Source organism: Wyeomyia smithii, chromosome 2 (assembly GCF_029784165.1).
Source record: "Wyeomyia smithii strain HCP4-BCI-WySm-NY-G18 chromosome 2, ASM2978416v1, whole genome shotgun sequence".
Taxonomy (NCBI): domain Eukaryota; kingdom Metazoa; phylum Arthropoda; class Insecta; order Diptera; family Culicidae; genus Wyeomyia; species Wyeomyia smithii.
In genome coordinates, this window is record NC_073695.1 from 182,190,931 (window position 1) to 182,214,147 (window position 23,217).

Here is a 23,217-nt window from a genome sequence, read left to right on the forward strand (position 1 = left end):
ACTTACGGTAATTATGGAGAAGTGACCGAAAATACTTAGTAGAGCCAAACGCAAATGATTATGTTTTAAGGGGATTGTCGGAAAATAAAGAATTTTCATGATTTTTTTTCGGACATTTAACGTATAGTGAAGTGTTCGGGTATTTTGGCTATTCATTGAGGTATGTTTGAAGATGTATTTTGCATATCTTGGATATATATAAATATAGTAAGTATTACGGTGTTGACAGCTTGGAGCGTGGATGCTCTCTCTTAACTAGTAAGTTTTTCTCAGCATCTACTGAACCGATTTGGCTAAAATTTGGACTATCTAACTGTTATCTGTGTTATTAGCGATTTATTAAACAGATATAATACATATTTATTATTTGTGAGTAACGAAGGTTTGATGTGTACATCTCCACTGTTTGTTTTAGCGGTTGTTCATCCGCACAAAATTCTGAGAACAAGTGATTTTTGAGCTCGCCAAACCGTAATGTTAATTCAACACCGCTATGCAATAATCACGAGGGTTTCAGTTGATAACTGTTATCATTAATAGGTATAAGATATTATCGAATTTTCGTTGGATTAGCTGTACACATATTTTCAGGCCAACTTATTTTTTGAGATGAGATTTTTAGATAACCTTTGGGAAGCGGTATACTTGCACCCATTTAGTGTTTTAAAAGTGGTTTAAAAATTGCACCTTGCACGGTAGTTTGAATGTTTCGCGACACGGGCTATCTTTTTAGTACAACCATTCGATCATTCAAGCATCCCAACGGAAAGTGAATGATACTACAGGCGTATATGTTTGTACGAGTATGTACATTGTGCTGCTCCGTATCAAACAGTAGTAGCACCTTCCCAATTGATATCCGGAGAGCACATGCTCGATGCTTTGAGAGTCACGCGAGAGAGTCACTATCAATTGATGACAATCGCATAATTCAGCGATAGGCGATGCGCTCGATTGGCCGTTATTGCCGGTCGGTTAGTCGGCACCGACGCGACAGATTGACCTGTTCCTCCGTGCGTTCAACATCTCCAGCTAAGGTCTGTGTCGGATTTGGCTCCTGTGGATCACGCGCTGTTCCCTAATCGGTGTATATCGTACCGGCCAGTGTCTTTTCGTGGAGAGATCAACTATACATAGGAGAAAATTGGGATTGGCGCTTCAGTTTGCAGTGGACAGTGATTTGATCAACATGGCTGAAACGGACTATTGGGGTCTTGCGAGAACTAATGGTATTGAATCCGATCCATTCATTAGGTTTTGACAATAGACTGTAGATTCTAGTGTTGTGCTAATTGATGTTTCAAAATGAGTTTGTGCAGTGCGTTGGTTGTATTAGGGTTAATATGAATGAAATTATCACAGGAACATGAGAAGATATTTAACTGACCATAGAAACCGTTGAATGTGTATTTAGTTACAACGGGCAGAAGGGAGGATATCTGAAATCTACAATCATCAGACACGAGAATGCCTCACTTAACTTTAAAAGATTGAAGAATCAAGTGGCTCATTTACTACCGTGTTCTCAGTGGTGTTGGTAACTTTCCTTTTGGGGACTGCTTTGGTGTAAGAGATATCATAAGATATGCTCAAATTGACCAAACGGTGACCGGTACAATCCAGTGAGCAAAGTGACTCAGAATAAAAACTGTATCACTGTAAACCAGCGAAAAAGTAATAATCACTAAGAATACAAGTATCGCATGTACAGCATCAATGTTTCGGTTCTGTCGGTGTATTAGAATATGTATTCAGTGCCGTTTCTGGGAGGCCGTGGTGCGGTGCGAACACAAGACAGCGTATGACATTTTATCCAGGAAAGCGGCAACGATCGCTCGGTCTTTTGTGCACCTATTTTACACAGAAAAATTCACGCCTCACAAGTATGTAGTTCGAGTGTCCAAGTGGCGGTCTGTCAAGAGCTGCGAAGGCCTGGAGAAGTATAACAAGTTATTTATTCGATAAAAAGATGCTAAATTTAACAACAATAAGGTTCAATTAATCCCATCAGTTTGTTCAGATTTTGCGGAATGGCGATTCGTGAGTGCGGAAGCCGTTCTATGTTTGTTCGTTTTATCGTTTACTAAGTATCAGCTGATTCCGAAATTAGGGTTCAAATTTTATCACATCAAGTTGTGGTCTCCCGACAAGCACGTGCGATCATACCGCATGTAGCGAAAGTACTACAGAATTGGGAAACGATTGGGCGTTTTGAGAGATACTGAATTTTATGGATTCTACGTCAGAGATTTCGTTGTTGTAGAACTGGTGACCAAACTCCTAGTTTTTGATACTAACGCAATTAAATATCAAAATGAAATTTTTTATATGATACTTTATTACCATTTAAAACACGATTTTAGGTTACTTCTACAGTAATGTGAGCACCTTCTCTGTAGATAATTCATTTTATATAATTTGATTATAAAATGAGTTCTGCTGTGCGTAATAATTGCTAGGGCATTGAACAGATTTGCCGAAGCATCACGAGAATGTCGTTTTTTCCATTTTAGTGTAATTTCTTTTCAGTAATTTTTATTAGAGCCCTTAGTTTATACGTTTGATGAACTTTTCTGAGATGAAGAAAGGTCTGTTCTGAGTGACTAACATTTGTATAGTAAGTTTTTAAAAATAACTGCCAAAAAGAATAAATATCGTGCTTGATTAATTAACATAATTTTCATTACCATAAACAAAAAATAGATAATTTATTTAAACAAGAAGTTCAAAAAACGATGATATTCTTAAAAACAAACTAATATCCTTAAAACTAATGCCGGATTATGCAAACGGTTGACAAGGAAAAATTTGGTGCCATAATATTGGTCAAACCGTTTGTGATGCTTATAATATCTGATGCTTTATAATATTTTTAATTTTTAAAATGACTAAAAGTGTTTAATATGATCAACATCGTGCAAGTATACAGCTACAAGTCAGAGGCATTCCATGGAAAATAAATAAAAATAAATATTTTTTTAGGATGTCCTTTTCGATTTTGCTGAAACCTTGTACAGTTGTTCCCAGTTGATAAAGAGGTCATTCTACACTATTAGTCTTTCATGTAGACTCACGACTGCTGTTTTAGAAGGGCCTATCCAAAAATGTGACTGATGAATAAAATATTTTGTATCAGAAAAACGACTTGTTTGATTGAAATGGTGTCTTCGGCAACGTTGTAGGTAATAAAACTGCGATTCTAAAAAAATATATACCGTGAAAATATTTGTTTTTTTCTGGACCAAACATTCCAAATTATCACAAAATTTAAAATATCCTAAAAAGTCCCTTTTTAAAAATCTATTTTTTACGCAATGAAGACGACATTATGTACTACTATATACGCATTGAAGACGACATTATGTACTACTATATGTCAAAATTTGGTGATGGTAAAATGAAAAACAAAAAAGTTGTGAACGTTTGAATATTTCATCATTTTCACTCAAAACCTATTTTTGAGGATTTTTTTCACTTTTTTCACAGGATTATCACTGAGAGCATGATACAAATCCAACTCGCTGTTTTTGTGGTAAAATTAACTATTCAATCGATTATACCTGCCATGCTATCATACCTACCTATATTATTTCCCAGCCTAATAGCTGCTATAACTACACGCAAAAGTTTAACTTATTATTCGAACTAAATTTCTATTTTTAACAACGGCTTTTATCCGTTAACATTCAAGTTCATTAAGGATACACTGTGTGTAGTAGGGAAATCGAAAAATAAGCGAACTGGAAATATGATACAGATTTGGAAAAATTTACCGCATCCCGACGGAACTTGAACCCGCATATCTGCAATCCCGGCGCGTTAGATTTGTATCATGCTCTTAGCGATAATTTATAACAATAACAGAGAAACACAAAAAAAAATTCTGAGTGAAAATGACAAAATATTCAAACGTCCATAACTTTTTTGTTTTCCATTTTACCATCACCAAATTTTGACAGATAGTAATAAATATTGTCGTCTTCAATGAGTAAAATATTTTTTAAAAAGGTACTTTTTGAGATATTTTAGATTTTGTGACAATTTGGAATATTTGGCCCAGAAAAAAAAATTTACAGTGTATATATATTTTTAAGAATCGCAATTTTATTACCTACAACTTTGCTGAAGACACCATTTCCATCAAACAAGTCGTTTTTCTGATATAAAATATTTCATTCATCAGTCACATTTTTGGATAGGCCCTTTTGAAACAGCAGTCGTGAGTCTACATGAAGAACTGATAGTATAGAATGAGCTCTTTATTAACTGGAAACAACTGTGCAAAGTTTCAGCGAAATCGGAAATGGTCGATCAGAATCGATTTGCGAAGTAGCGTGGACTTGCTCTAGTGCGTCTTAACTAAAAAATAACCTTTTGTTTTTGATAGCTTCCTCTTATTAATTTGAAATAGATTTTAGAGGAAACTTAAATGCTTACTTAGCTCCTGTTCACGCTTGCGAAGCTTCCGTTCTCACTTCCTTTGGAGTATATATTAAGTACATTGTACGTTGAACCTGAACGTTGAGATTTGCGAAGAATAAGAACATGAGAAAATTGTAAAAACATTTACAGCTTTTGGGAGTCAAGCACTTAGCACAATTAATTAACACAATTAGCGATGCAGATATTTTGAAACGCTTTACCAAATATGTATGATACACTATGCTCATGTAAAATATAAATATTAGGGTGGGGAAAAGTGATCGATTTTCCAGAACCACGTTTTTTTGGTTCCTTTTGGGGCCCCAAACAACCCCAAACTTACCGAAAGTCGATTGGTTTTGTCTCCGCTTGGCGCATTGCATTTCAAATTTGTATGAAAATTTATATGAGAAAACCTACTTTTTTGCATTTACCTTTCTAGAGAGCTCAATAATGATATAATAATGCACTACATTATGTTAAAGTATAGTATTTTAGATACTTAACAACTTTGCAGAAGGCACTGAAGAGCTACGATGTCCCTAAGAAGAGCCACAGTTGTTCAAAGTTGAGTATGTTGATTTAAATGCAGAAAATATTGTTTTCTGCCAACATTACCAATGTATCGGCGTCAGTAGAATTCCCAACAGAAATAACCTGTCGTAACGAGTTTATACACTCAGCTGGACCAAGCAAACAAATTTGGACCGATATTCTAGACGTCTAGACGCAGGTAGAATCTACAACGTGTTCCAGAGGTTACTTCTGATGGAAAACGGACTGACGCCGGTACACTGGCAGTGTTGGCAGAAGAAATGATTCGCAACATAAATTTCGACATACTCAACTTTGAACAGCTCTTGGCTTTTTTTGGGACACCCTAGCTCTTTAGTGTCCTCGGCCAAGTTATTAGGCATCAAAAAACCTTCCATTTGAAGTCATGAAACCTATGGTTTGAGCCATTCTGAGCTCTTTAGAATGGAGAATGCAAAAAAGTTTGTTTTTCCATACAAACCTCCATATAAATTTGAAATGCAATGCGCCAAGCGGAGACAAAACCAATCGACTTCCGATAAATTTAGGATTGTTTGGGGCCACAAATAGAACAAAAAAAACTTGGTTCTGGCTTTCTGCTATCAAGTTCCAGTTTTTCCATTTAACGATTCCCCACCCTAATAAATATAAACGCATCTGACGGAAGAGCTGGGATTACTTCATGAGCTAATTACATATTTTATCCTATGACTTACATTTTATGTTATATAGTAGGCAATGTATGTGATTTTTTCGAGGATGCTTATAATGAACATGGGCTGAGGATGTGATATAGACTTAGAAAAAATTTCCCTCGTCCTGACGGGACTCGCACCCGCAATCTCCGATGTTTACGGCATTGGCCAATCAAACTACTGGAAAGGTAGTTTTCCCTAATACCAATATCCAAGCACGCCTCGATCAACCACACACAATGTTTATAATAATTTGAATTAAAAAAATGGGTGGGACGAAGTTTGACGGGTCAGTTAGTTCGTATTCGTTTCCAGTTATTTCGCATTAAGTTTACAAAACTTGAGCAATTCTCGCTGAAACTGTCCTATTGGTGACACGAGGACTTTCTAGAGAGATATTTTTATGTCTAAACAATTCGATCGGATAAATTAAGCCTAAATTTTTTTTTTCGTTATCAACTCTCTTTAGCTTCTGATGAAATACGTATTACGCGTCCTGACCAATGGTACAAAAAAGGCCGGTTTTAGGATAGCGGGGGCCCGGAGGCAAGTACCTTGTGGGCGCCTCCTTTTCAGTTGTCAAAATTTCAATAAAGAAATATATTATACAAAAATATAAGTTAAAGGAAGGTTTTAGAAAGATTGTATTAGTTTTTTCTTTAATGTCAGTTATTGAAAAGTGTTAAGAATTTTTTGAGATTTTCAATTTTTTGTGTGAAGTCGAGAATCAACTTAGTTGGGCCCCATAGTGTGGGAAGTCAGGGACTCCTCCTAAATTTGGCTATGAGTATAAGTCCTGTTAGCTTTTGACAGCAGCAGCTCTGTCTTAAAATTTTTACTCTACTAAAATGTTACGAAATCAAATGGACGAGTTTAAGAAAATTGCTTTTTAAAATTCAAAGAAAATACACCGACAGCAAAATTACTGCTCATTCAATCTAAACATATAAAATGCAGTCCTGTCTGTCTGTCTGATCTATGTAGGCTCGGAAACTACTGAACCGATTTGCGTGAAATTTTGTAAACAGAGGTTTTAGGGACCGGGAAACGTTCTTAAGATAGTTCGAGACCACTCCACTATTTCGGAAGGAAGAGGTCCCATACAGATGAAACAAAAATTTCTGCACATCTCGAAGCTAATCAAGTAAATGAAGCCAAATTTGACATGTAAAAGTTTATAAAGCCTAAAAATATTTCCATGGTAGTTCGACACCCTCCCTCTTCTGGAAGGAAGGTGTCCCATACAAATGAAACACAAATTTCGCACAACTCGAGAACCAATCAAGCAAATACAACCAATTCCGCATGTTAAGGTTTTTGAGGGCAAGATAAATGTTCATGGTGGTGAGACACCCGTCTCTTTTATCAAACGAAGGGCTCTTAGACAAGTCGTACATAAATTTCTATTGTGGTTTGTCACTTCTCCTTACTCTTGAAGGAGGGGAGGTCTCCCAGAAATTTAAACAGATATTTCAACCAGTTTATTTCCGGGAGACAACCTAAAATGATCGAGATGATGCACAGGAGCAAAAAATCGACTCCAGACGCCATTTTTTAATTTAAGATAGAAACTTCCGGTTTCTGGAAAACAGCTGAACATAAACAAATACCACCCAATATGGGTGTTTTCGGAATCAGAATGACGCTTAGAGTTCAAAAATTGTCTCCAAATGCCATTCTTAAATCCAAGATGGGGACTTCTGGTTTCTGAGAAAAAAAAAAGCCGAAAGTAACCAAATACCACCCAACATCGGAATTTCCGGAATCGTAATGATGCACTGAAGCCACAAACCGATCTCAGACACCATTTTTAATTATAAATTATTATTTAGTGTTTATTAAAGTTCAACGAATTTTACGATGGTTGGTTGTAATTTCGGCTGAGCAGTCTTGAGTAAGTAGAACGATCTGGTTTTTACTGTCCGACGTTTCGTCACTGATTAGTGACATCTTCAGGGAAATTAGAATGATTTTCCCCTGAAGATGTCACTGATCAGTGACGAAACATCGGACAGTAAAAAACAAGATCGTTCTGCTTTGGAGCCGTTCCTAAACCACGTGGTCATGTTTTGATCACTTTCTATACCCCCCCCCCCTCGCCTGCTACTTTAACCACGTGGTCTTTTCATTTGACGAGTGCCCAAAATTCACCTTAATTTTTACATTTTTATTATTAAACTTTTAGTACATTCTATAGGGATCCCATACAAATAGAACACACATTTCTGCAAAACTCAATCAAGCAAATAAGATTTTGGGGGTAAAAAATACTTTCATGATAGGTCGACATCCCTCTCTCTTCAGAAAGGGACGGGTACCATACATGTGAAACACAAATTTTCGCTTAACTCGAGAAATAATCGAGCAAATAGAACTAAATTTGGCATGTGAAGGTTTTTGGAGATGAAAACTGTTTTTATGATGGTTTGTCACCCCTCATTACTTTGGAGGGGTATTTTCGTAATCGTGATGCTGCACAGAAGCTAAAATTTAACCTCAGACACTATTATGAATTCTAAGATGGCGACTTCCGGTTTCTGGGAAACAGTCCAAAATGACCGAATATCACCCAAAATGGGTGTTTTCGGAACTAGAATAACGCTCAGAGGCAAAAAAGATATTTTGAAATCCAAGATAACAACTTTTTTTTAAAGTCAGCTGAAAATGACCGAATGTCATCCAATATAAGTAATTTTAAAATCGAGGTGATGTACAAAAGCTGAAAGGCAAGTATGTTCTCATTTCGATAAAACCAAGAATTTCCAAACAATTTGAATTTGAGTTTGAACGTATCCAATGTCCAATTCGTTATATATTTGTAGACTATAACTAAATCGGAAGTTGAATCTTTGAATGTTGGTGAAATCAATTTATAATGGCTGAAATCATTTAAAAAAAATGGGCAAAACGAAGTTTGTAGGGACAGCTTGTAAGTAATAAAAACATTAAACTCAATTTGCAAAAAAAAAAAATACATAGGGGTGCGGGGTAAGATCGCTCTCTTAAGCAATTCTATTCTTAGAAATAAAAGTTGCGGCTGCAATTTCATTTTTTATTCGATAAGAGGTTCTTCTATTCAATACCCGCATTTAAAAAATAAAAACAGAAATATTTTTGTTTATTTTTCAGATTTTTTTTTCAATTTTAAAAATTCATTGAAAATGTGCAGATCTTTTTCATGCGGGGTAGCCCGCCCACCATTTTTTGGAGATAACAAATATTTTTAGGGCCAAAACGGTTGATTTTATCGATATACTGTCTTTGACAAAGTTGTAGATGTTTTTTTTCCGTTTTTAATAAAATATACACTGTGAAAAATCTGAAAAAAAAATTTTTTCTCTAAGTTTTAACTATTATTGTTTTTTTGATTATCCAAGTTCCAATCAATGATTAGGTAACTTTTTGTGATTTTTAAAATGAAAAGATTTTTCAGAATTGGGGTGTTTCAAACCCATTTATATTAAACCTGTCTTTGAGCTAAAGATAAAAACTCATTAAACCTGTCTGTTGATTTTTTAAGACTTATTATGTGTAGAGTAATAATAATTATTATTAATATTTTCAATTTTTTGTTTTTTTTTTTTTAAAGCGAAATTACCAACGACTCTATACATTAAACAAACCGCTCAAAAAAAATTCTTTACAAATTTGAGCTATTAATATTTCTATTACTTCATGATCCAAAAACCATCAAATTTTAGCTTACCTTCCGTTGGTTTTTTCAGGCAAAAACATGATTTTTAAAAAACAAATTTAAAATTTTTTTTTAAATTCTATTTTCATATCTTTCTTGAAAATTTTTACAGTGTATAGTGTTTTTTCGGAAGTAAAAAACTACTATTTTCAACTCTGCCGGAGACGTCATATCGATCAAACATTTTTACACAAAGTTTACTTTTTTCAAAAATTAGTCGCGTTAAAAAAATATTACTAGAAAAGCTTCAACAAAATCGAAAATGGTCGATTAACATCGATGTCCTATATGGCTTGAAATTGCTTTACTGATTCTGTAAATATTCCCTTTGTAGTGTCGAGGCATTTGGGTCTTGAAGTAAAACAACAAGCAGTTGTATACGTGGCGGTTTTACCCCATGTATAGTGGGCGACTTTACTCCCAGTGGAACATTTTCATATTTGACCGAAAAAGTAGTCAAAATTACAAGATTACTCACGGCCTTCGATATTTCCGAAGGAAGACAGATTCAGGCAAGCGATTAAACGTATATTCACGAACGAAACAATAGATTTTTAGACAGAAAAACCTTAAGTCCCGTTGCCGCAGAACAATAGCGCATTGACTGGTTGCCAGCTGGAAGGTTGTTTTTGATTATTTCTGTGACCGTTCGCGCACTATTCCTTTTTTTTTTAATGGTGCGCGTTTCAGGTGCAAAATATTACGTAATCATACTGTAATAGCCTGTTGAAGAAATTTTTCAATTATTATATAACTTAGTAGTAAAACTATGGTGGGCGGTCTTACCCTGTTTACCCCCGTTTTATTTTTTCCTTATTGTCAATGAGAAACTTTCAAAATTTGTCGTCAGATGTGTTATATGATGTAACTTACATCATCAGTAACAGTTAGCATCGTTAACAGTAGTCATAATTTCTGCGGGGACACATTTTTGTACATAATTAAACTTCATATGATTATGAAATTTATAGGTTTGACTGCAAGAAACGATTTTTGATGTACAAATTTAAATCGGAAATGCTCTTAGTGAATCTCTGTAGTGAAACGGAATTGGAAAAACAGTGGTTTAGCGGGATCACATCACTTACACTCAATACGAGTTGTATATGAATGCGAGAGAAATTTGAAGGAGAGAACAACGTAACAGATTAAATGTTTTCTTACTGTTTTTAGCGGTACCGCTTACTGTACAACATGGGCGCTGCTTAATAAACCATTGCGTTATTCAGTCAATGGTCAATACGGAAATCGACTTTTCGAATTTCGTTTAGCGGTAGGTATCAAATTTTGTCTTCTCGAAAAAAGCCTCCATGGAAATTTTCAACTCTATAGTAAAACAGCCTTCTTTCCAGAACCGGGTATAGTTACAAAATTCCATTCCCACAGACAGACAAACATTTAAAGCAACCTTCTGTTGCGTAGTCTAAAAAACTATATTTTCTCAATATTCCTTTGCCGGAATAAACTGCTGATACGAGACACCCTGTTTCCCTTAGGAGAAACGACGACGTTCGCAGAGTAGCGAAATAAGTAAGTGTAACCAAAATGAGTAGCGATAAAGTTTTCTTCCTGGGTGACAAAAACAAAGCAAAGAAATAAAAAAAAAAAACAAACGAGAGAGGAGTTGGAGAAGTTTAGGTTTAGGTAGAATTTTTTTTAATAACATTAACCCTTAAATGCGCACGACGTTTGAAGATAATCTAAAAGCATAAAATCTTTGTTCAACAGGTTTACTGCTCTAAAACTGACCAATATTCATAAAAAATTGAAAGTTTATTTTGCAAAGTGGAAATATGACCATGTTTTTTCAAAACAACACTGCAACTTTATCGCAGAATAAAGTCGAAACAATTACTTTTGTTAACAGTTACTTTAAAATTGACCTTTTGTTTGTATAATTTCTGATAATTCAGACATTTTCATTTACCACTAACCTTATTTTAAAATTCATTTCCAAAGACAGTTAGCACCAGTCGGAAATCTCGCCATTTCTTTTTTTCGTTTCCGAGATTTTGACATCACAAAAATTAAAACATTTAAGGGTTATACTAGCTACCGACTTGATTCCGGACGAACGTTATTTTCTCCGCATGTTTGAGAACTAATGTATTTTCAAGTCTCTGGCAGAGGTCTTGAAGCTTAACGTAGCCTTTGTAATCGAACTTCCGGAAGTCGTGCCTCAAAGCCGTCAAAGTTTAATTTTTTGACCGATGGAAAAAAGCATAAAACTTCTTATGCCGAATATCTTAAGGACCTTGAGGGTGGTTACCTAGAATCATCTTCTTAGGAGTCAAAAAATTTTTGAGCTGGAAGTCTTTTCCAGAAAATTGTTCATTTTTGAGGAGCATTTTTGAAGGCACCACTAGATCTCGAAGTTTTATGCATTTCTGAAACACTTGGTTTAAAAAACATTCCTCTTGGCACCCTAATAAACAGTAATGAAGAACCCTAATATTTAAAAAATTAAGATCGAAGGCTCTGGCGGTGGTAGGGGTTTGAATCCTAAACCCCTTTTTCTCCCTTGGCAGCGCCACTGTCGTATAGTATTATCAGGAAGATTTCGCTTGCAATTGCTGAACTTTAAATCTTAAGATTACATAGGATAAGAGAAGTAACGATTGGCGTTTTTGGAAAACTTAATCGAAATTAACTATTCGACACTGTTGACCTTGAAAATAATTATTTTATTTCCATTCAGAGAAAAAGCACTGAACCAGTGTTCAGTTGTTTTTCTCTTTTCTAACAACATCCTATTATTTTCCAGAACAAATGTGTTTTAACATCGTTGTTCGATATTGCATTCTAGAAATAAGTATAAATTCTTTGTTTTTGCTGCGATCCCAAATCGAGTGACATGTTTTGAATGTTCAATATGCATCGTCAGGTTTACATTTTATATTGTCATAAGTCATAACCCATCATCACACACTAAAGCAAACAGCACTCCATTAGAAGCAAGTTGTGCCGCATTCGTGTAGCTTCTTCTTCCTTCAGTCCTGCACTTATATTTTTATTGGGCGGAATATGGGTTTAATTGAATTAAAGTGATATATTTTGTGGCGTGTGCATGTGTATAAAGAACTGAGAAGTACTTCGGAAATGTCAGTCAGTCGACTAGTCGGATCTACTTATTCGGTGCTACCACAGACGCGGCTTTCTCGTGAACCGATATGTCAAGATCTCCAGTGAAAGTTGTTTAACCCCGTCACATTTGTCAGACGATCTATCAATTATCGTAGCGTAAGAACGAACGGTTGATAGAAAAAGATTTGTTTGAACTATTTCGAATGGTCGGGTCGAATTGTCGTTGCTGTTTTAATTGCTGTTAACGTAGAGTCATGGGATCGACATCAAGCAGAATCAAGCGGAAATGTAACGTTTAGCATGCTATTAATCCTCGGACAGATATACAGCACTGATACTAGCTAGAAAACTGTTGAATTAGAAATTTTAAACAAGCGTTTCCCTTTGCTTGAACTACGCACATTGCTGTTGAATCCCCTTTAATAGTAGCACCTTCACACGTGACTGTAAGTCATAGGGCGTTCTATATGAGGTAGAAACAATGGCCGACAAGATCGTACCGATATACCGCACTAACCATGGTCGTTCGTCTATAATGGCAGACTTGTTAATAGAAGTTTTATCTGTACGTTGCGATATGCCAGATACATTTCAAGGCTCTGGGGTATAAATCATAACAAGTACTGGTAATGATCGAAAGATAATTATATATGGTTCATCGGGAACGCATCAAAAGTGAATTGAGAGGCTTGATACTATTTATGTGTTCTAACGAATGGACAATAATTTCATTTCTTAATCTTTACAGTGGTAGGGATATAAGTAAAGTAAGAATAGAAATTATAAACATATTAGAGAAAGTGTGTAGTTAGGGATGAGCAATAAAATAAGTCGACAGCGGAATGTGATACGATATAGATTGTGGAACAGTACCACCGTCCCCCGTAGTTTAATTGGTCAAAACACCATGCCGGAGACAGGGAGATTGCGGGTTCAAGTCCCGTCGGGATGCGGTATATTTTTCCAAATCTGTATCATATTTCCAGTTCGCTTATTTTTCGTTCTTCCTCTACTCACATACTGTCTGCTTAATGAACATATTAGAGAAAATTTGACTTTTTTCTTAGAAATGCTAAAACTCGAGTTTTGCTCATAATACCTTTGAATGATAAATGTTTTCCGTGTGAAATTTACTCATGAACATTTATCAAAAAAAAGGAACGAGGGGTGGTCCACTCGGTACCAAAGATGATATATTTTCATAGTGACCTAATACGATTTCCTCAAATTTCGAGCTAAATCTGAGAAAATCTTTGGTATGGTTTTATTATTTCGCATTATTGAATTATTTGTTCAAGTATTCAAAACTCAAAAAGGATTAGAATCAAAACAAAAGTTACTAATTCGTTTCATCGAACAGAAAAGAAAGACACAATTTTCAGTGTAGTAACACGATTCAATTTAATTCAAAATCTAACTCGTATTCGTCGTCGGTATACTGAGATGTACCGACACCGGAAGATGACATTTGTCCACTGTAATCTTTAGTAGAATTTAGAACAGATATGTCCGGTCCGGAAGCAGTACGTGTAATCCGTTTCCTGCCACCACCGGGGGAATACGTGGTGATCGATTCCTGCATCGTATATGCTCCGCCAGCACGGCCTCTAGGACGGCTTCTAGGAGTATCGTATTGACCTCCACGTCTCAAAGATGTTGAAGTTTCAGCTTCGTGGTACTCGCTGGACGTTTCTGGCAGATTTGAAGTGCTGTCTTCGTAGTATTGGGAAGATTCCTCTACGTTTCCGTACGATGAGGGCGTTTTCTGCTGGGGGGACCATTCTGGAGTCCGCTGTCTTCGGGCCCATGCCGGGGTTCTTCGACTATCCGGGGTAGAAGCCATACGGGGTGTCAGCTGACTGGGAGCTGCTGGAGCCGGCAATCTTTTTATTATGAGCATTATCGCAATGTGTGCACTCTCCAAATAGTTCCGAAATGTGTCAACATTGAATGTTGGTCCTTTGAGGATGGCGTGAACGCAATATTTGATCAGTATAATGCAGTATTCTATCAGGGTTCCAAGTTCTTCTCTTGTCACCAGCGTCATTTTGTACAGAAAATCTAGAAACCACGAAAAATTTGACTGTCTTCTTCAATGATAAAATAATTTTTGTCGCATTAAACAACCGGTGTTTGCTGCGATTGTTTAGTTAGGTTCCGAATCGGAGAAACCTGAAGCAAATTATATCACTGATGTTTTTCTTCGAAAATCATGTCACTAAATCGAGAATATTAGTAGTAAACATTAATTTCAGTATTACTGAGTGCTCTAAGTAACTCATTTAGCTGATCAATGCTGCATAAATTGGAACCATTAGACTTCGAAAAATACTACAAGGTATACGACCCTAGGGTTGTATGAAATGGTAACGTGGGACTAAATACTGTAATTAGAGAGATTTTTTGTTACAAAGGTTATAGAGTCCGCACACAGAATCAATTCGTTTGTTCAATAACTTAGGTATTTTTGTTCACAGTCTCTCCTTAAACTTTGTTTTAGAAATATATTTAACAACACTCAAAAAAATGTCGTTAACACTTGGTGATATTGTGCCTGTAGGTTTTTTTTCTTTGCAAACTAGATGTTGTTTCCAAGGCATGTTGATATTGACAAGGCACAAGCGTATCGTAGAATTTCTCCTAATGTTTTTTAATCAAATCTAACTTTATTCCACAAAAACCATATGCAACAATCCTTACGTTTTCATAATGAATAATTTTGTCTTATTCAACCCTGATTAAAACAAATTTATGAATCTTACTCCGAAATTAATTTCGAAGCCTTTACATAGGTCCACTAATAGGAAACTTAGATAAGACATATTAAATTTGTTTTGTTTAACACAATAATTTCCAGCAAAAATCGTAGCAATCAACAATTACAACGAAGTTAAAGTTAAAAAAATTCATTTTTGTTTTTTGCTTCAGGTACAAGTTTTATTTTCATTTGTCAACAATTACTGTATTACGAAGACAGCTAATATACGCAGGTTTTTTATTTGATAATTTTGAATAAATCTTAGTAAAAGGACAAAAAATTCACGAGCATTCGTCGGCTCTTACTCTTCTATATATTTGTATTTTTAGGAATTTACTCTTCCGATATTATAGCGGCCACCATTATTTAGTGAGCATAAAAGATAAAAAAAAACTTATTACTTCTAACCGTTGAAAAAATGTTCAATTCTTATTCAGTCGTTCATGGATTTTATGGTAACCATATTCATGAGATAAACTTTTAATCACCATCAGCAGCGGCATTGCAGTTTTTCATTGATTGCACGCGCATAGCAATGATAGACGACGAGAGACCAGCGGCACTCTGCTCCCCATATACTGTATGGTACTGTAGCTTCTACCAGCATGTTTGCTTTCAAGACATCAGTTTTCATTATGCTTTAACAGCAGGCTTAGAAATAATTCGAGAAAACTCATCGTTCGCGTAAATTTATCCCTGACACTTTTTATCGATTTTTACCGATTTAAAAAAAAAAAATGATAACCAGCGTATTACAAAATTGTCCAACAATTTATCTATCCAACATCATATTGTTTATTGTTATCTATCATGTGGTTATGCTGTTAATATCGTTTGAAATCTGACGCGACAATTGCCAGTTTCATTTCCAATTTTACAGAATGCATACCGGTATAGAAAACAAAGACGTAGTCCCACGTCAAAAAATTGGTTCGTGGAACTCCCTGTAGCGTAAAGTTGTACGCCACAAACCTATAGTAGTTTTTTGATACGTTTAGAGAGGTTCAAGCCTAGATTAACAATTTATTTCCTCGTCATATGCTTGTTTGTCTAACGTTTGCCTATCTATGTATGACTTTTCAGACCATAGATAGAGCAATAAACAAGCAAATTAGCTTACTAACTCATCGATATTGGTGATGATGATGATGATAATGTCAAAAAATGCTAGTTACTATAGGCAGCTAAAACGCATGGAAAGCGATTCTCTACGATGTGAACACATATACGGCGTGGGAGATCGCCGCAATGGTGGCACGATTGTTTGCGTTTATGACATGGGAGTGGAAGTTGATTCACGTGCTTCAGCGTTTGGTAGTGGAGTGCTGAATAGAGATCAACATTACCGAAATTGCACATTGAAATGACTCCATGAAGAATCCATTACGGAAAAATATTCCGAGTAGATTTTGCTGTGGCCAACATAATGCACACGATGATGAAGATCAAAACGTTGTTTATTTAAAGATGTTTTGTAGAGCTTTAAATAGATATGTATTGTGCCAAATCCAAAATGATTCTGGATTTGTTTTGATCATGCGACGGTGGACGCTTGAAAATTCAATCCCAAAACTCAGTTGCTGCAGGTTGCTTTTTACGCAAAACCATTGGAGTTTTCAGACGCATAGCTGCAGTAAACTTCGCATGCTGTTCTCCTTGATTGTTTCGACGAAATTGATTGTTTTCCTGCATTAATGATATGGTACTATTTTGGTATTAAAACAGCGTAAAAAATTCAAAAGATTTCAACGATGCTCCAAGAGAGAATTAATCTAGAACAAAAATTGTATTGATTATATTAACAAAAAGTGATATTTTTAACACAAAAATTCCACCAATTCTGTGAGTTTCTAACATATTCAAGATATCGCAAATCGTCTGACGTAAAAAAATCTTTGAATGAAAATGATGAAATGGCAACGCTGATTTGTTAACGGTAACTACCTAAAGTTAGCTTTTGTGCTGCATAAGTAATACGCATTTAACATGCGATATCTAATCTTTGAAAAATTCAAACTAGAGGTTAACCAGTTGGAATTAATATGTAGCAGGGATGTGACGTAATTTAACGTGAAATTTATCATTACGGTTTCTGCTATGTATTGAATTATTAAAGTTAATTCATCGCGGGCTCAGTTTCTATGGAGTTTGTTCACCATTGCCATTCTATATATAAAAGCTCTATTGTGCTTGGTTACTTCATACAAGTCCCACTTTTTCTCTTCACGTTTTAGTCTGTTGTATAAATAATCACCTCCTGGAACGCTTTGCTGATAACATCTAAGTTTGTTGAATCATTTTGTCATAGTCTTTTACTTTTTTGAGACGAGTTCTTTTTTGTCCAAGGTGGTGGGAGCTCTGTAACCAGATATCTGAGGATAGGTCTCAGAGAGTGGGGTTGAGTTTACTAGACTTAATCTAATAAAACCCGTCAGTATAAAGCCTTTTTCCCCAGGAATCATTAGGCAGTGCGTTTGTGCTTAATGCATGCTCTTATTTCGTAAACCTCTTTGCTAGCCACGTTTTTAAGGTGGTGGGAGATCTGCTAACAGACACCTGAGAAAATAACTCAGAGAGTGGGGTTGGGTTTACTAGACCCGACTCACTAAAATCTCCAGTAAAAATTCGTGCTCTGCAGGTTCTTCCGTATATGAGCACTCGCGGAACCACGGCGAGCCTGTATGGCCAAATATATGCAAATACTGCCTGAAGCAAACATGGCCTGATGGAAGTTGACTTCCCCATATCGCCTCGCGACCCAGCCGGCTATCGCCAGTATGAGTCTATGCGTCCATCTTCCCTTGGTGGAATTGGACCAATCCCTCTGCCACCTGACCATCGAGGATGATAGTTCCGTATACCCCTTACGTCACGTCCATCGAAACACGTTGCGTCTTTTTTGACGATGATGCTCATAGGTATCATGTCAGCCAGGACGCATACTACCTTGTATGATACTGTGCGATACTCGCTCACAACCTTTTCAGTTTATCTCTGTAGTAGGTAGTACCTAACGTCTAAGACCAAATTGGTGCTCCATACCTGAGCATGAATGTAGCCACGCTGAAAAACAGTTTGCGCTTGCTGCCGTATACTGCTGAGCTATTATTCATCATGATAATGCCGCGGAGGCCGTTGAAACTCCTTTTGCAGGCGTAATCAACGTGGCTTCCAAAGCTGAGTTTGTCGTCGACCATCACTCCTAGGAGTTTCAAAGATCGCTTTGAGACTATAGTGCATCAATCGGTAATAATTTTCGCCTGTTGCACTGATTTTCGGTTGTTTATCACAATGAACGTTTTGTGATGCGCTAGCTCCAGATTCATGGAGCGCATCTAGTCATGTACCTTTTTAATCGAAGGTACAGCTTTCCACTCTTTTATGGCTTCGACATAGACTTCTAGAGTTATGTCGTCCGTAAAGCCAACAAGCACCACTTCGGGAAGGAGCTTTAGTTACAACACACCGTCATACATAATGTTCCACAGCACCGGTACTCCAGCGGCAACTGGGACGTATTTCTGACCCTCGACAGTATTGTAAACGAGCCTAGAAGTAGTTTGCCATGATCTTATACAACGACACCGGTACGTTAAAACTCCGTAGCGTGAGAGCTATAAAGCTACAACTGGCGCTATTAAACGCGCTTTTCACGTCTAGCGTGACGATTGCGTAATAGTGGTTGCCCCTCCTTTTACGTTGAAGTGCTATCTCGGCTGTCTTAGTAACAGAGAGAATAGCATCCACCGTAGACCTACCTCTGCGGAAAACCAAACTGGCTGTTTGATATGGAGCGAACGGCCTGGGCACTAATTTATGATACTTCACTATCTGAGACACTAAGAAGCAGATATACAACACTATACGATCTTTATTCAAATTGTTTAAGCCACTTGTATGTTTCTTCTTTTTATTAGATTTCCTTACTATTACCTCCGACCTAACTACAAATTTACAAACTGACCGGAGCTTTGACCACTTTTCTTCACCTCACTATTTCATGCCTATCCTTTTTTCGCGACCTAACGGACTTGCACTTGATCCTACAGTTTCACATGCACAACTATTTCACAGTGATTGAGTTTCTGACTGTGCAACTGACTTATTTACCCGATTCGCTCGCAAGGTCGTCAGAGTTACGACTGTTTTTACTGACTAAAACACAGTAAAAGGCCGTGCCCCCTATGAAACCAAAACACTACTACCTTGGCGTGCCTCACTGGCACTAGGGTCAATTTCAGTTTACGTGACTGTTTTCATCTTCCGTGAATCTCACAAGTCTATTGAGGATAATCCTCTTAAGTACCTTGTGATATCAAAAAGTTTCTCATTCGTAACCCTTACCGCCTCCTCAACTTCTGCATGGCTGCCATCACTCATAGTTTGTGATGGTTCGACAACCGGAGGCCAGAGACTTGGATCGTAGCGTGAAAATAATCCCGCAATGATTCACGCTAACATCGCTGGTAATTGTTCGGCCAGTGCCAACCCTCTTCTATTCATAGCCATTACAATCATGTAGGCGTCACCCCATGGATTTGTGTTGGCATTGGCGCATAGTCTGCCAGAGCAGGCTCGTTTTCTTGCTTTATTTGCGCTCTTGATTGTAGCTTTCGCAGACGCGTATGCGGTAAGTAGTAGAGTTGCAGCGAATAATAGGGCTTTTTTGTGGAAAGTACCGAATTTTCTGTTTACAAAATAATGATTTAAACTCAAGCCTTAACCTATCGCAGCCTTAACCAGTCGATCAGCTTTGGTATTCGCGACGCTGTGAAAGTATGATCGACAGAAGATGAAATATTGACGTTGCGGTAGACCCTCTAACCGCAACTTCAAGATTATATCTTCTGTTGATCATACTTTCACAAAGCCGGCTTTATAACTACTGACGAGTCCATCTATTGTTGGCAATACAGGGTTTTATATCCCTTTAATTGATTCTCAATCGTTATAAGGAAGAAACCAACCTATCCCGATTAGTTTGGCTGCGTTCCCAGTAACTATTACTTTTGTTTGACTGTTTAGTTGCATTTTTCAATACATTCCAGATGAACACTTATGTTTCGCATAGCTTCTTTAGAGTTTCTCACGTTGGAATCGTGGGCGTCCTCGATAACGAAACCAGAAAAATGAATCCTCAAGACTTGCACTTTCTCTGGAACTAGGAAGCATGGATGAGAATCCATTGGAATCGAAACTTTCTACTTTAAAGATTTAGCAGAATTGAAAACGACCAGATGAGAATCTAGCTGGTTTAGTGTAAAGTCACTCAGAAGAAGGTTTTTCCACATCACACAGATCGCGTCTGGATCGCGGAAACGATTTCTCTCAAGATTTCGTCACCGAGTTATAGGTGTTCTGTTCATGAGTGGATTGCCCACATCCATGCTGAATCGTCCCTCAATTAGACTAATTCCCAAATCACGGCCTAGTATAGCATTGTAGTCTTCGATAACGATTTACAGGCCATGACTTGGACAGATGTCGCAAAAAATGCGGGTGCTTCCCAAGAAATTGCGAGACTTACATTTCCATGTTCCGAGTTTCTAATCACTTGTTCGTTTTTATTGCACGAGTCAAAGACGGTTACTTTGTTCCAAATAAAATGCTTTGTGTACTGTTGATGCTGGCTCGTAAGACTTGAATTAACCTCGTTTCCCGTACCAACCACCTGTTCCGCAAGTGGTTCCGCCGCTTCTACATGAGAACAATTCTCAATAAAACCGTCCCACGGCGTCTTTCAGAAAGGATATATTTTTTTATCTATATGATTGAAAGTAGGGGAAAAATTAGAAAACCACTTTGGTTAGTTCATATTTATGGATCCCTCGGGCACCAAGTGGTCAAACGGTTTATAAAAAAGTTGTATTTCGAGCAATTCTTTATTTTTTTGTTGATCTAATTTTCTTGAATTTTTCAAAAATAGGCCGTCATCTTAGATCTCGCCGCCATCTTGGAGTTTATCAGAAAAACGTGTTTTTGAGCGAATTCGCTAACACCGATTTAGAATTTGACACCACCACCGAGTTTAACTTGCCTTTCAGATAAATTTTCGAAATCGAACTTCGAACTACGAACATTTCAACGCATGATGTACGGCCAATATCAAAGCAACGCAATATACTGAGCCTATGGAGTGCGTATGATGTGGTCAGTCAGTATTGGTAGTTTACGGTCAGTAAGAGCACCCACGCACCATTATTTCTGAAGCTCGATTTCGAAAAGTGATCTGGAAAGGCAGGGTAAACTCGTTGCTCACCCAATTTTATGAATGTGTTTTGTGGCAATTTCTCTCAGCTTCTCGAAAAAAATCAGTGATTGGAACTTTCTCAAAAACTTCAAATGAAAGCTCTATCATTTCTCTTTAAAATGACGTGCTGTTTGTAAAAATTTAATGACAAATTCAAAACAAATGGATCAATAAAAAGATCAAGAATTCAAATTTCCCTATCATTGTAGATTCGAACGAAGTGAATACACTCAATAATTATATTTTATGTTCAGCTATCCTACTGCGTGTATCATAGGCGCCAACTTTGGAAGGTAATTCACTTTTTGCCTCCAAATTTGTTTTCTAAGCGGCAACGTCCAATTTTGGTCCTCCCTACTCCAAACATTAATTCTATGAAGCGCCTTTATATGCATCGCCACAAATTTCGTACTCTTGACAGTTTTATTTATTGTTTTTAAACTTCACAAACCTCACGCCATTTTGCAACATTGCTATCTATGACGGATACCATCCAGCTTTCCACGAGCGGTAATGACGGACAGTACACGTAGCCCATTCTGACGTTTTCTGTAGGTAAGGTAATTTTCAATTGTAGTAACGGAGTAGAGAATATAACAACGTCTTGACGTAACATAGTAACTTCAACAAAAGAATGAGCGTTTTGGTAATTAAATTTCGCCGTGCTCATGTGTGGATCGAAATGAACAGAACTGGTTATTGAAGTTGCCATGCTACGTTGCAACATTTTTATTTTTATTTCATTCCGTTACTACGATTGAAAACTACGTGACCTACAGAAAACGTCAAAATGGATGCTCAAACACACATTTTTAGCGATAACTGATTTTTGTGACTGTTCAGTCGAAAGTATAACATAAGTACAAAACAGTCGAAAACTAAGCAAAATTTTTAGAAGTTCTATCAAATTTGAAAAATCAGATATTTTCAAAACTTTAGTCCCTCTCTCCCCCTTTAATGATTCTATGAAGTTTGCGCCTATGGCGTGTGTAGTTCAACTGATAACATATTTCTGAGCAGTTAAAGCATGAAGAGTAATATACATAGTGGGTGTTGGGTACAACAATCATGCGGCGGGATACTTCTTGTTAAACAAACACGTTTTGAAGGAATCAATGCAATCCTGTCGTGCAGTGAAAAACAACACTAAAAATAAAAATCTGAAAAATTTTAAGTAAATTTTATTTTGCACAACAATCCTCCACAAAGTGACTACAACTCATACATCTGTATTTATTATTGCTCAAGCTTTTTTTTGGTTCCGCAATTTGGTTCAATGATTAGCTAATGGGTAGTTAATGTGTATATTTTCGAATGATATTATTAAGTGTCATCATCAGACAGCAACATTTTTTCATTACCCACTCGTTTTTTCATTTGTAATTTATACCATTATTTTCATTATTTTTTTTATTGCTGACACATCCAGCCTCACGTCCGCATGCCTGTATATTTGTCCGCGAAACTAGCAGCAATTCAAACCCTTCTCTGGTAATGTCATTGACAACCAAAATACATTTTCCTCATAAAACGGATGAAATATCACTAACAGTACTAAACCACATTTGTATCTTTCAAATAAATAAAATAATAATTAAAAAAATAAATAGATGCATAAATAAATAAAAAAGCAAAGCCTTGGTGCTACATTTCGATTCGGAACTCGACCTTCTGATCCTACTGACACTTACGGTCCCTCCCGAGCCGAGACTCTAACCTACGACGACTGGCTTGTTGGACCAGTATCGTACCTCGAGACCAGCTGGGAGGGTTTTGGGAT

General features: G+C 36.7%; 1 protein-coding gene across 1 annotated transcript in view; it reads left to right on the forward strand.

The window, feature by feature from the left end:
- The first annotated feature begins 979 nt into the window (after positions 1-979).
- LOC129723906 (sodium/potassium/calcium exchanger 5) overlaps positions 980-23,217 on the forward strand; it is a 51,696-nt gene continuing 29,458 nt past the window's right edge. Inside the window, exon 1 of the mRNA XM_055678402.1 lies at positions 980-1,229. Within this exon, the coding sequence (XP_055534377.1) occupies positions 1,190-1,229 (40 nt within the window). The 5' untranslated portion in view covers positions 980-1,189. The remainder of the gene's footprint in view (positions 1,230-23,217) is intronic.